The sequence below is a fragment of the Tachyglossus aculeatus genome, chromosome 2, assembly GCF_015852505.1.
Source record: "Tachyglossus aculeatus isolate mTacAcu1 chromosome 2, mTacAcu1.pri, whole genome shotgun sequence".
NCBI lineage: Eukaryota > Metazoa > Chordata > Mammalia > Monotremata > Tachyglossidae > Tachyglossus > Tachyglossus aculeatus.
The window spans coordinates 148,629,717-148,645,033 of record NC_052067.1 but is presented as its reverse complement, the minus strand read 5'-3'; the positions used below and the strand labels follow the sequence as shown (position 1 = coordinate 148,645,033).

The following is a 15,317-nucleotide window of genomic DNA, read 5'->3' as shown; positions in this document are numbered from 1 at the left end:
TAGTAAGCACTTAATAAATACCATTATTATTATTATTATTATTAAGACTCTGAGCCCCTCAGGGGATAGGAAATATGTCCAACCTTATTACCTTAGTACAGTTCTTAGTACTGTATTTATTATTATTATTGTTATTATTGTTATTATTATTATTATTATTATAAGACTCTGAGCCCCTCAGGGGATAGGAAATATGTCCAACCTTATTACCTTAGTACAGTTCTTCGTACACTCACTGGCACAGAGTAAACTCTTGACACAAACCACAATTATTATTATTGCTATTATAATTGCAAACAGTTTCTTCCCAAAGCTCCATGTTTGACCCTAATTCAATTTTTTTTTCTGCCATAGCCTTCAATATGTGTTCTAGAAGAGAATATCAGAAAACTCCTTCTTACCAAATTTAGCAAGTGTCTTAACCAGTCATAATAATAATAATAATGATAATAATAATAATAATAATAATTTTGGTATTTGTTAAGCGCTTACTATATGCCATCAGAGTAGGGTCTTTATTTGGAGGTGAGATTCAAGGCTGTGATGTTCCACTGTGTTCCAGTAAAAGTCAGAAAGTTATTTGGTTTGAACTTGCAGGCCTCAGAAGTTTAGGGACACTCTTTGTGAGGCTCATGGTTCTAAAAATGATAAAGGACACTCCATGAGTAAAGCAAAACAGAACTATCATAAACGAATACTGTATATTTCAAAATGTAAGGTAGAAGCTTCTAAAATTTTTGTGGGATCTTTTTATAAGAAATGTATGTTAACACTTGGATATAATTAAAATATACTGGGAAAATTGCCTTCTTTTCATCTGACAAAATTAATAATCAAATAATATTTCCTTGCCACAACACTCAATATCAATTCAGTGCATTTATTTAGATGTTCTGGTTTTATATATTTAAGGCTTTCCAGACATTCACTTAATTTAAAGAAAGCCAAAAGAGTAGCCTGTGAAAAAATGAGATATGGTGTTATTGTCTTACATTTCTTTTCACTGGTCATTTTGTTCTTTAACCCTCATTCATATGTTGTATTAATGGGATATAAAAAAATCGGTAGATTGTGGAACACAAGTCAATATGATACTTGTGTAAATGAAAATGAAGTGATAATGCTACAGTCTACTTGAGTTTTTCTAATTCCTTTTAGTTCTCAAAATCAAAAATAGGAAAGCAGTATGGCCTAGCGTAAAGAGCATGAGCCTAGGAGTCAGAATACCTGTCTTCTAATTCCTCTCTGCCACCTACCTGCTGGACAAGTCACTCACTTCTCTACGCCTCAGTTTCCTCATCTGTAAAATGGGTATTCAACACTGTTCTCCCTCCTACTTAGACTGTGAGTCCCCTGTGGATCAAGGATTGTGTCCAACCAGGTGATCTTATATTTATCCTAGTGCTTCGCACAGTGGTTGGCAAATAGTAAGCACTTAAATATTATTATTATTGTTGTTATTGTTAACAATGATAACAATGATGAGAATATTATTAGCCACCTATTTTCCTGCTCAGGTGGGCATGTAGCACATCAGGAATGATAAGGCGCAAACCAGAGTGGATCAATCAGAAAGTTTATTCCTAATTTCTGTACGAGAAAATGAATAAAAGGAAAAGAAAATACTCAATCACATTTATTGAGCACTTACTGTATTTGGAGCACTAAACTAAGCTCTTGAAAAAGTGCAGTATAACAATATAACAGACACATTCCCCACCCAGCAGCAAGAGCTCATTGTGGGCAGGGAATGTGTCTAAACATTGTCGTATTCTATTGTTATATTGTGTTAAGCGCTTAGTACAGTGCTCTGCACACAGTAAGCGCTCAATAAATACGATTGATTGATTGATTGTACTCACCCAAGCTCTTAGTAGAAGCTCTTCGGAGAAGCAGCATGGCTCAGTGGAAAGAGCACGGGCTTTGGAGTCAGAGGTCGTGGGTTCAAATCCCAGCTCCGCCAATTGTCAGCTGTGTGACTTTGGGCAAGTCACTTAACTTCTCTGTGCCTCAGTTCCCTCATCTGTAATATGGGGATTAAGACTGTGAGCCCCACGTGGGACAACCTGATCACCCTGTATCCCCCCAGTGCTTAGAACAGTGTTTTGCACATAGCAAACGCTTAACAAATACCATCATTATTAGTAGCAGTAGTAGTAGTACATGCTCTGAACACGATAAGCACCCAGCGATTGAATGAATAAATGAGCTTACAGTCTGGAGTTTACAGTCTTCTGTGACCAGGCTTTCTGAATACATACGCCTCTACAGATGCTATTTCATGTGTTCTGCTCAAGGCAACATAATTGTTTTTTGTGGGTTTTTTTTTAACATCCATTTCTTTCCCTTTTTTCAGCTACTGTAATGGATGCATGTTAGATCCAGACTGTGGTTTCTGCTACAAACTAAACAAATCTAGTGTTGTTGAGTCATCCTGTGTCCCCGTGAATAAAGCATCTACCAGTGAAGCCGCCTGGGGAAGGTATGTCAATTCACCAGTTAACAGTACGTATATAGTTTTAATAAAACAAGCGTGATAAGTGTTTATTTTTAGATTGTTCAAAATAGTTGGTTTTGATTCCCTAAAACGTTTTAATTGCATTGTTTTCTATTCATTGAAGAGTTTATCTTCTCATTTGCGTGTCATGCAGCAGGAATGAATTTATCGGGTAGGAGGTATGTTCTTCAGCTGCTGACGATGGGTTAGTCTAAATGGAAAGCCCAGAATCATATAGGCTGAACTGGAATTACTAGCTAGCTAAGGGATAATGGGGATTTCATTTCAGCTCCTCGTTTTTCAACTTGCTTATCTCTGAAAAGGAGGATAATATTTTTTCCTCTTATCTATCTTTTGGATACTGTGGGGAAATAAATGTCACGATATATGTTGATTGGTTTGATTTCTTTGGCAGAAAGGTGCTACAGAAATCATGACTTATGATTCATAGTTTTGTTATAATATTAGGCAGGAGGATTCTGAACTAGGACCACAGGAGGTTTTAAACAAAGAAAACCCCAAGCCACATTTTGAATACATTCACTATGAAGGTGTATGAAAAGAACGTCAATTTTAAGATCCTCTTTTTATTAAAAACTGTAATATATAATTTTCCTTAGAAAAATTTTCCTTGATATAATGGCTTTAAATTCATAAAAAAGAAACTTAGAAGGCCCAATAATAAGAATGCATCATAAATCTGTCAGTAGCAGAATTTCCATAGTGACTTCACACATTTTTTCCATGTCATGAAGTTTAATTTTATTACACGTTTAGCACAGTGAATACAAGCGAATTGGGCTGGACACAGCCTTTGTCCTATATGGGGCTCACAGTCTTAATCCCCATTTTACAGATGATGTAACTGAGACTCAGAGAAGTGATTTGCCCAAGGTCACACAGCAGACAAGTGGCAGAGCTGGGATTAGAACCCGTGTCCTCTGGCTCTCAGGCCCATGCTCTATTTAGCGCTTAATAAATGCCATTATTATTATTATTATTATTATTATTATTATTACTATCCACTAGGCCATGCTGCCCTCTGCCTCTGCCCTGCTCTGATGCTCCAGTTGTTTTCTGATCTATCCAGCTTTGTGAAGGACAACTGCATATTGTATTTGTTGTTGTTCTTTAAGGGGTTTATACCTTTGCTTGCTTTTCCTTTGGTTTTCACTATAATGTGGAGGACATACCAACTCCACCTGTAGACTGTTAGCTCCCCATTCTGTAATACTCTATAATAATAATTATGGCATTTGTTAAGCGCTTACTTTGTGCCAAACACTGTTCTAAGCTCTGGGCATTGTGTAACCTCATTGTGGGCAGGGTTTGTCACTCTTTATTGCTGCATTGTAATTTCCCGTGGGTCTTGAGTTTTAATCCCAGCTCCACCACTTGTCAGCTGTGTGACTTTGGGCAAGTCACTGAACTTCTCTGTGCCTCAGTTACCTCATCTGTCAAATGGGAATTAAGACTGTGAGCCCCACGTGTGACAACCTGATTATCTTGTATCTACCCCAGTGCTTAGAAAAGTGCTTGGCACATAGTAAATGCTTAACAAATGCCATCATTATTATTCTTATTCCCAAGCACTTAGTACAGTGCCCTGTACACAGTAAGTGCTCAGTGAATAAGATTGAATGAATGAATAAGCGCTGGACTGTAAGCTCCTTGTAGGCATGGAATAAGTCTATTACATTGTTCATTCATTCAGTCATATTTATTGAGTGCTTACTGTGTGCGGAGCACTGTACTAAGTGCATGATGTGTTGTACTCTCCCAAGAGCTTAGTACAGTATGCTGCGCAAAGTAAGCGCTCAATAAATGTGATTGATTGATCGATCTGAGTGTCACATGGACAGGAAACGTGCTCACAAAATCTGCTATATTGTAAGCTCCCAAATGCTTAGTACAGTGCTCAGCACACAGCGCTCAATAAATACTATTGATGGGTCAATTGATAAGTAATCATGGCTTACTAAATGGGTGAGGTCAGAGGGGTCTCCTACTCTATTGTGATCACGCACTGCACCAGTTCACCCTACCGGGTGTCCTGGACACAGAGGTTCCAGATGAGAGAGTGTGGATGGCTCAGTATAAACATCACCATTTCCACAAAAACCACTCAAATATGCATTCTGCTGGCTAAAGGACATACCTTTCCCTGCTTAACCAGTGGTTTCTGAGCAGTGCTCAACCACATGGCAAGGGACCAAAAAATGTGTGGGACTGTATTATCCTGGACAAAGTGTGCCAGAAAGTAAGAGATTATGTACAGTGCTGTGCACACAGTAAGTGCTCAATAAACACGATTGAATGAATTATCTGTTAAAGATCATCACTTGTTCATTCATTCATTCAATTGTATTTATTGAGCGCTTACTGTGTGCAGAGCCCAGTACTAAGTGCTTGGGAAGTACAAGTCAGCAACATAAAGAGACGGTCCCTACCCAACAACGGGCTCACAGTCTAGAAGGGAGAGACAGACAACTAAACAAAACAAGTAGACAGGTGTCAAAACCATCAGAATAAGTAGAATTATAGCTATATGCACATCATTAGTAAAATAGAGTAATAAATATGTACAAGTAAAATAAATAGAGTAATAAATCTGTACAAATATATATAAGTGTTGTGGGGAGGGGAAGGACGTAGGATGTGGGGATGGGGAGGAGGAGAGGAAAAGGGGGCTCAGTCTGGGAAGGCCTTCTGGAGGAGGCGAGCTCTCAATAGGGCTTTGAATGGAGGAAGAGAGCTAGTTTGGCAAATATATGGAGGGAGGGCATTCCAGGCCGGAGGTCGGATGTGGGCCAGGGGTTGACGGCAGGACAGGTGAGAACGAGGCCCAGTGAGGAGGTTAGCGGCAGAGGAGTGGAGGGTACGGGCTGGGCTGGAGAAGGAGAGAAGGGAGGTGAGGTAAGAGGAGGTGAGTTGATGGAGCCCACTGTTGGGTAGGGACCGTCTCTATATGTTGCCAACCTGTACTTCTCAAGCGCTTAGTACAGTGCTCTGCACACAGTAAGCACTCAATAAATACGATTGAATGAATGAATGAATGAATGGTGAGCCTTGAAGCTGAGAGTGAGGAATTTTTGCTTAATTCTTAGGTTGACAGGCAACCACTGGAGATTTTTGAGGAGGGGAGTGACATGCCCAGAGAGTCTCTGTACAAAGATAATCCAGGCAGCAGAGTGAAGTATAAACTGAAGCAGGGCGAATAGGCTGAAATGGGGACTTGTCTTGTCATATGATATCAAGTCATCTCCAGTCCATAGCGACGTCATGGACACGTCTCTCCCAGAACACCCCACCTCCATCTGCAGTCGTTCCCGAGTCTGTCTGTAGAGTTTTCTTGGTAAAAATACAGAAGTGGTTTACCATTGCCTCCTTCCATGCAGTGAACTCGAGTCTCCACCCTCGACTCTTTCCCGTGCCGCTACTGCCCAGCATGGGTGAGTTTTGACTTGTAGCAGATTGCCTTCCACTCGCTATCCACTGCCCAAGCTAGGAATGGAATGGAATGGACAGGCCTCTGCTTGACCCTCCCTCCCGTAGTCAAGACTGGACTGTGAGCCCACTGTTGGGTAGGGACTGTCTCTATATGTTGCCAACTTGTACTTCCCAAGCACTTAGTACAGTGCTCTGCACACAGTAAGCGCTCAATAAATATGATTGATTGATTGATTGACTAGTAGAGTACTGGAAACTCTCCAGGCGTGACCCTGAGAGGGGTAAAGACAATCATACTCATGGATGAAGTCTCACCATTAGTAGTGGCATCTTGGAATGGAAGGATAACTACTTCAGGATGATTCGTGGGAATGTAAAAATGAACATGATACTTTGTGGAATAGTCAGAATGTGGACCTTGTAAGGACTCCAGTTGCAAGTCGTCAGAATACGTGCTCTAGACTAAAGACAACGAGTCTTTTGAATGCAAAGTTTTATATCTTGCTTACACCCCCGGTTTAACCTCTTCTAATGAAAACTGAAAACACAATGCTAATTTATTCTGAATAATATTTATCCCCCTAAATGAAAGTAGGGCTAACTGTAGGAGATTAGATGACTGATATTTCATAGACATGCCAATTTCCCTGCATAATCCCCAGAAGCTCAAAATTGCTTGTCTTTCATAGATTACTTAAGCAATGTGTATGAAAAACTATGGTAATCATCTTCAGAGGTTGAAGACATCCAAAGTCTCAAAGTGACATTTGACTAGACTACAGTAGTAAGCTTCAGTCAAACGAATCAATCCATCAATCAGTTGTATTTTTTGAGCACTTATGGGTGCAGAGCACTGTACTAAGTGCTTGGGAGAGTACAGAATAGGTAGACATGTTCCCTGCTCACAAGGAGCTTGCAGTCTATAGCGGGAGACAGACATTAAGTAAATTACAGATATTCATTCATTCAATCGTATTTATTGAGCACGTGCTGTGTGCAGAGCACTGTACTAAGTGCTTGGGAAGTACATGTCGGCAACATATAGAGATGGTCTCTACCCAACAGCGGGCTCACAGTCTAGAAGGTGGAGACAGACAACAAAACAAAACATGTAGACAGGTGACAAAACATGTAGACAGGTGACAAAACATATAGACAAGTGTACAGAAGTGCTCTGTGGCTGAGGGTGGGGTGACTCTTCAGTGCTTAAAGGGTCCAAATCCAAGTGCAAGAATAATGAAAGCGATAAGAAGTAGAGAAAATAAGATCTTAGGGAAGGCTCTTGAGGAGATGTGATTTTAATACATTTTTGAAGTTGGGAAGAGTGATGGTCTGTCAGATATGAAAGGGAAGGAAGTTCCAAGCCAGAGGGGGAAATGGGTAAGAGGTCAGTGGTGAGATAGATGCGGGCAAGTGACAGTAGGTTAGCATTAAAGGAGTGAAGTGTTCAGGCTGGGCTGTAGTAGGAAATCAGCCAGGTCAGGTAAGATAAGAGGGGACAAGATTAGTGCTTTAAAGCTGATGGTAAGGAGTTTCTCTTTGATGCGGAGAGGGATAGGAAACCACTGGAGGTTCTTGAGGAGTAGGGAAACATGAACTGAACATTTTTGTAGAAAAATTACCCGACCAGCAGAGTGAAGTATGGACTGGAGTGGGAAGAGATAGGAGACAGGGAAGTCAGCAAGGAGGCTGATGAAGTCGTCATCGTGGGAAATGATGAGTGCTTGGTTCAGAATAGCAGCAGTTTGGATGGAGAGGAAAGCGTGGATTTTAGCAAAGTCGTGAACATAGAACTGACAGGATTTGGTGACAGATTAAATATATGGGTCGAATAAGAGACATGAAGCAAGGATGATGTCAAAGTTACAGGCTTGTGAGACGGGGGGATGGTAGTGCTGCGGTCTGCATGATGGGAAAGAAAGAAGGAGGACAAGATTTGGGTGGGAAAATGAGGAGCTCTTTTTGTATACATAAAGTTTGAGATGTCGGTAGGACATCAAAATAGAGTTGTCCTGAGAGCAGGAGGAAATGTAAATCTGCAAAGATAGATAGAGGTCAGAGCTGGAGATGTAGATTTGGGAATCATTTGCATAGAGATGGTAGTTGAAATCACCAAGGGAGAATAAAAGGGAATCCAGAACTGAGCCTTGCGAGACTACCACAGTGTGAAGGGGGAAAGCAGAGGAGGAGCCCAGAAAGAGACTGAGTGGCTAGAAGATAGGAGGAGGACAAGAAGAGGACAGTGTCAGGGAAGCCAAGGTAGATAATGTTTCCAGGAGGAGGGGTGGTCCACAGTGCCAAAGACAGTGAGACGTCGAGGAGGATTAGGATGGAGTAGAGGCCATTGAATTTGGCATGAAGAAGGCCATTGACCCTTGAGAGGGCAGTTTCTGTGGAGTGGAGGGGGTCAAGGAGATATTTGGAGAGGAAGGGTTAAATGTCAAGCATTGTTTTCCAAACAGTCTGGACTTCGAATAGTCAAATTTTGGGATTTTTGCTAGAGCTGTAAGCTCGCTGTGAGCAGGGGATGTGTCTGCTCATTGTTATATTGTATTGTTATATTAGTATAGTACTTTGCACACAGTAACTGCTCAATAACTATGATTAAATGAATCACTATGGCTATTTTGAAACATGCTGAAAAATATTGATAGCCCACCGTGAAATGTCATGCTTTATTAAAAGCACTATGGCTTTTTCAGCCTTCAGTTATTCATTCAGAAAGGTATCCTCCACAGCCTGTACATTTTAGCAAATAAATACAGTAGCGTAATTTATTCCCCCTCAACTTGTGCCTATTCACTTTCTTTTTTTACCAAAACCGGAAATAACTTGCTTTTCAAATGTGCTTGCCTCAATATACCAAATATGTTATTAATTAACGGAGATCTCTTTTCATGGTTGTTTGGGGTTTGTTTCATTTTCTTCAGCATTTTAGGCAGTAGCTCTATAATTAGCGAAGCTAAAAGAGCTAAATTGGATCTGTTTATTGGGCTTTGGGCTGGTCCAGAACTCGCAATGAATGAAGCATGTGTCATCTTTCATAAGGAGAAGTTTTTTGTCCAAAGTGCCCCATTCTAAATAAAGACCACTCCAGTGGATAAGGTATGGAGAACAATTACCTTCATTTCATTTCATTTCACTTTATTTCATTTCAAAGAAATTCATTTCATTTAGAGAAGCAGCGTGGCTCAGTGGAAAGAGCACGGGCTTGGGAGTCAGAGGTCGTGGGTTCTAATCCCGACTTCGCCACTTGTCAGCTGTGGGACTTTGGGCAAGTCACTTAACTTCTCTGGGCCTCAGTTACCTCATCTGGAAAACGTGGGACAACCTGATCACCTTGTAAACCCCCCAGTGCTTAGAACAGTGCTTCTCACTTAGTAAGAGCTTAATAAATACCATCATCATTATTTTTTATTAAATAGATATTTTATTCAAGCCTTTTCATCGTCTGCCTATATTTTTAATTTTGCAATTGCATCCAGGAAAAGATGTCTATGAATAGAAAACCAGTTATTTCAATATTTGCTTCTCAGACAGTCTCTCTGCCTCACAGCTATTCTCCAAAATTCTTATCTTTGAGCTCAAAGGTTGTTAAGGAAGACCATCAAGCACACGTTTTAGTGATACCTCGAAATAAGAATAACAGCACTGGATGAGATGCTCGGTGTGGGTTAAGGCATGCCTGAAAATCCATTCTATATTTAATGATTGATCACGCTCCTGCTTTTCTTATCCACATGCCAGGCACCGCTTTCGTTCCCTTGGGACCCTGATCTTTCTGGAGCCCTGCTCCAAGACAGTCATCTCATTCCTTGATTTCTGCACTCCTGAGTGACTGTTGATCCCCAACTGTCTACTGTGGTCATCCCTCATGGCCTGAAGTCATATTGTAATTCTGGAGGGAGCATGGACTAACAATGAACTTTAACACTTGAGAGGCAGTGAGGCTTAGTAGAAAGAGCATTGGACAGGAAGTCGGAGGACCTGACTTCATTCATTCATTCAGTTGCATTTATTGAGCACTTATGTATTTTCATATTTCAATCGTATTAATTGAGCACTTACTGTGTGCAGAGCACTGTACTAAGCACTTAAAAAGTACAGTGCAGCAGTGAACAGAGACATTCCCTGCCCAAAACTGATTTACAATCTAGAGGGGGGAGACAGACATCAAAATAAGTAAACAGGCATCAATATAAGTAAGTAGAATTATAGATTCATTCATTCAATCGTATTTATTGAGCACTTGCTGTGTGCAGAGCACTGTACTAAGCGCTTGGAAAGTACAAGTTGGCAACATATAGAGACGGTCCCTACCCAACAGTGGGCTCACAGTCTAGACGGGGGAGACAGAGAACAAAACAAAACATATTAACAAAATAAAATAAATACAATAAATATGTACAAATAAAATAAATACATAAATAGAGTAATAAATACATACAAACTTATATACATATATACGGTTGCTGTGGGGAGGGGAAGGAGGTAAGGTGGGAGGGATGGAGAGGGGGAGGAGGGGGACAGGAAGGAGGGGGCTCAGTTTGGGAAGGCCTCCTGGAGGAGGTGAGCTCTCAGTAGGGCCTTGAAGGGAGGAAGAAAGCTAGCTTGGCGGATGTGCGGAGGGAGGGCATTCCAGGCCAGGGGGAAGACGTGGGCCGGGGGTCGATGGCAGGACAGGCGAGAACGAGGCACGGTGAGGAGGTTAGCGGCAGAGGAGCGGAGGGTGCAGGCTGGGCTGGAGAAGGAGAGAAGGGAGGTGAGGTAGGAGGGGGCGAGGTGATGGAGAGCCTTGAAGCCGAGGGTGAGGAGTTTCTGCCTGATGTGTAGGTTGATTGGTAGCCACTGGAGATTCTTGAGGAGGGGAGTAACATGCCCAGAGCGTTTCTGGACAAAGACAATCCAGGCAGCGGCATGAAGGATGAGTTGAAGAGGGGAGAGACAGGAGGATGGGAGATGAGAGAGGAGGCTGATACAGTAATCCAGATGGGATAGGATGAGAGCTTGAACGAGCAGGGTAGCGGTTTGGATGGAGAGGGAAGGGCGGATCTTGGCAATGTTGCGGAGGTGAGACTGGCAGGTTTTGGTGACGGCTTGGATGTGAGGGGTGAACGAGAGAGCGGAGTCGAGGATGACACCAAGGTTGCGGGTTTGTGAGACGGGAAAGATGGTAGTGCCGTCAACAGTGATGGGAAAGTCAGGGAGAGGGAAGGGTTTGGGAGGGAAGACAAGGAGTTCAGTCTTGGGCATGTTGAGTTTTCGGTGGCGGGCAGACATCCAGATGGAGATGTCCTGAAGGCAGGAGGAGATTATCTCCCTCCAGGCTGTCAAGGAAAGGAGCCGGAGTTGGTGTTTTCACTGGTCCTTTGCGTTTGTTTGAAGAATCCAAAGTAGAAGCCGAACTTTCCATCTCTGACTGACCATTTTGATGCTAGCGATGCCTGTCTACTTGTTTTGTTTTGTTGTCTGTCTCCCTCTTCTAGACTGTGAGCCCGTTGTTGGGTAGGGATTGTCTCTATCTGTTGCTGACTCGTACTTCCCAAGCGCTTAGTACAGTGCTCTGCACACAGTAAGCGCTCAATAAATACGATTGAATGCGAGCCTGGAGGGAGGGGGAGAGAGCAGGGGCAGAGAGGTAGATTTGGTTGTCATCAACGTAGAGATGATAGTTGAAGCCGTGGGAGCAAATGAGGTCACCAAGGGAGTGAGTGTAGATCGAGAACTAAAGGGGACCAAGAACTGAACTTGAGGAACCCCTACAGTAAGGGGATTGGAGGGGGAGGAGAAGCCTGCGAAAGAGACTGAGAATGAACAACCGGAGAGATAAGAGGAGAACCAGGAGAGGACGGAGTCTGTGAAGCCAAGGTTGGATAGCATGTTGAGGAGAAGGGGGTGGTCCACAGTGTCGAAGGGAGCTGAGAGGTCGAGGAGGATTAGGATAGATATATAAATATAAACATACATATAAACAAACCTGCTGTGGGGTGGCGAGAAGGGGGGAAGGGCAAAGGAGCTAGTTGAGGTGGCGTGGAAGGGAGTGGGAGCTGAGGAAAAGGAGGCTTAGTCTGGGAAAGCCTTTTGGAGGAGATGCGCCTTCAATAGGGCTTTGAAGGGGGAAAGAATGATTGCAGATTTGAGGAGGGAGGGCATTCCAGGCCAGAGGTAGGACATGGGCCATGGGTTGGCGGTGAGACAGGCAAGAACGAGGCCCAGTGAAGAGGTTAGCGGTGGCAGAGGAGCGGAGTGTGCGGGCTGGGTTGGGGAAGGAGAGAAGGGAGGTGAGGTAGAAGGGAGCAAGGTGATGGAGAGCTTTGAATCCAGTAGTGAGGAGTTTCTGTTTGATAAAGAGGTGGCTAGGCAACCACTGGAGATTTTTTTTTTGGGGGGGGGGGGGATATGCCCTGAACGTTTCTTTAGAAAGATAATCCAGGCAGCAGAGTGAAGTATAGACTGAAGCGGGGAGAGACACGAGGTAGGAACTTTCATAGAGGAGGCTGATACAGTAATCCTGTCAGGATAGGATGAGTAATATACTAACAGGGTAGCAGTTTGGATGGAGAAGAAACGGTGAATCTTGGCAATGTTGTGAAGGTGAGACCTGCAGGTTTGGGTGATGGATTGGATGTGTGGGATAAAAGAGAGAGCAGAGCCAAAGATGACATCAAAGTTGCGGGCTTGTGAGACGGAAAGAGTCGTAGTGCCGTCCACAGTGACGGGAAAGTCAGGGAGAGGATATGGTTTGGGAGGGAGATAAGGAGCTGTCTTGGACATGTTGAGTTTGAGGTGGCAGGAGGACATGCAAGTAGAGATGTCCTGAAGGCAGGAGGAGATGCGAGCCTGGAGGGAGAGAGAGAGAACAGGGGAGGAGATATAGATTTGGGTATCATCCACGTAGAAATGATAGTTGAAGTCGTGGGAGCGAATGAGTTCACCAATGGAGTGAGTGTAGTGCCTGGCCCATAGTGAGCACATAGCAAATACCAGAAAAAAAAAACTTCATCCAAGAAGAGCCTGGAAAATTTTTTGCGTAACAGTAAGCTTCCACAGTATAGTTTCTGCAGTCACCTCTCTCTCTTTCACCTTTAGACTTTAAAGTGGGGATCATAGTGGCACCTTTGAAATCTTGTCATATTTCCTCAGTGTTCTGTTGGCCCAGAAGGAACGTACAAAGGAGATTTAGCATTATGTCCTTTCCTACCGATCAATATTTATCGAGCGCTTACTCTGTGCAGAGGTGTATACATCTTAACCTGTTCATCAAATCAAGGAGCTTTGCCATTCTTCATGTCTCTGACTGTAGTGGTGGCTTCATTCAAGTGTTAGTTGTGGTACTCATTAAGCATTATACATTGAAAAACTGCTCTAAGAACTGGTGTAGGTCCAAGGTGAACAATTCAAACACGATTTTTGACCCACACGGGGCTCGTAATCTGGGCCAGAGGTGCGGGTGGGTGGGTTGGAGCGGCACAGATGCATAGGAAGGAGAAAATATATTACAGGTAGTGGGAGCATTTTAAAAGCAGAAGAATCACAAATTAAGGGCAGAGGTAGAAAGATGAATAGTACATGGTGAGTCGATCTTGATATTCCTCCCATTCTTTGGATGCGAGGTGCCACAGCCTCCCTGAAATTCTAACAGCTTTAAAAGCAGGTGTCATCCTTCCCATCTCACAAGCCCACAACCTTGGTGTCATCCTTGACTCCACTCTATCGTTCACCCCACACATCTAATCAGTCACCAAAACCTGTCGGTCTCACCTCCACAACATTTCCAAGATCCGCCCTTTCCTGTCCATCCAAACCGCTACCTTGCTGGTTCAATCTCTCATCCTATCCCGACTGGATTACTGTATCAGCCTCCTCTCTGATCTCCCATCCTCCTGTCTCTCCCCGCTTCAGTCTATACTTCACTCTGCTGCCCGGATTATCTTTCTACAGAAACTCTCTGGGCATGTCAGTCCCCTCCTCGAATCTCCAGTGGTTGCCTATCAGCCTTCGAATCAAGCAAAAACTCCTCATTCTCATCTTCAAGGCTCTCCATCCCCTCGCCCCCTCCTACCTCACCTCCCTTCTCTCCTTCTCCAGCCCAGCCCGCACCCTCCGCTCCTCTGCCGCTAACCTCCTCACTGGGCCTCGTTCTTGCCTGCCCCACCATCGACCCCTGGCCCACATCCTTCCCCTGGCCTGGAATGCCCTTCCTCCACACATCCGCCAAACTAGCTCTCTTCCTCGTTTCAAAGCCCTACTGAGAGCTCACCTCCTCCAGGAGGCCTTCCCAGACTGAATCCCCTTTTTCCTCTCCTCCTCCCCCCCCCACCCCCCATTGCGGTACCTCCTTCCCCTCCCCACAGCATTTGTATATATTTGTACAGATTTATTACCCTATTTATTTCACTTGTACATGTTTATTATTCTATTTATTTTGTTAATGATGTGCATACAGCTATAATTCTATTTATTCTGACAATTTTGACACCTGTCTACATGTTTTGTTTTGTTGTTTGTCTCCCCCTTCTAGACTGTGAGCCTGTTGTTGGGTAGGGACCATCTCTATATTTTGCTGACTTGTACTTCCCAAGCGCTTAGGAGAAGCAGCACGGTTCAGTGGAAGGAGCATGGGCTTTGGAGTCAGAGGTCATGGGTTCAAATCCCAGCTTCACCAATTGTCAGCTGTGTGACTTTGGGCAAGTCACTTAACTTCTCTGTGCCTCAGTTCCTTCATCTGTAAAATGGGGATTAAGACTGTGAGCCCCACGTGGGACAACCTGATCACCTTGTAACCTCCCCAGTGCTTAGAACAGAGCTTTGCACATAGTAAGCACTTAATAAATGCCATTATTATTATTATTATTATTACAGTGCTCTGCACACAGTAAGCGCTCAATAAATGTGATTGAATGAAAAATGAATGAATGATTCTGCTCTCCCACAGTATCTTAGTTCATTCATTCATTCAGTCATATTTATTGAGCGCTTACTGTGTGCAGAGCACTGTACTAAATGCTTGGGAAGTACAAATTGGCAACATATAGATACCGTCCCTACCCAATAATGGGCTATCTTAGTGTAAGAATAATAGTAGGAGCATTTATTGAGCACCTACTTGGTGTGGTGTACTGTACCTAGCACTTGTCCATTCATTCATTCATTCGATAGTATTTATTGAGCGCTTACTGTGTGCAGAGCACTGTACTAAGCATTTGGGAAGTACAGAAGTCAAGAAAAATAGGATACTAAAGTCACACAATCCCTGCCTACAAGGAGCTTACATTTTAGTAGAGGAGACTGATGGGAGGAGGTAAGCTGCTTTAGGCAGGCAGGTCCCCCAGCTTTTTCATTTAATAAATTTAATTTAACATACAGCACA

General features: G+C 43.2%; 1 protein-coding gene across 1 annotated transcript in view; it reads left to right on the top strand.

Annotated features, from left to right (window-relative positions):
* SLC2A13 (solute carrier family 2 member 13) overlaps positions 1–15,317 on the top strand; it is a 481,564-nt gene that overhangs the window by 387,012 nt on the left and 79,235 nt on the right. Inside the window, exon 8 of the mRNA XM_038766641.1 lies at positions 2,357–2,482. Within this exon, the coding sequence (XP_038622569.1) occupies positions 2,357–2,482 (126 nt within the window). The remainder of the gene's footprint in view (positions 1–2,356; positions 2,483–15,317) is intronic.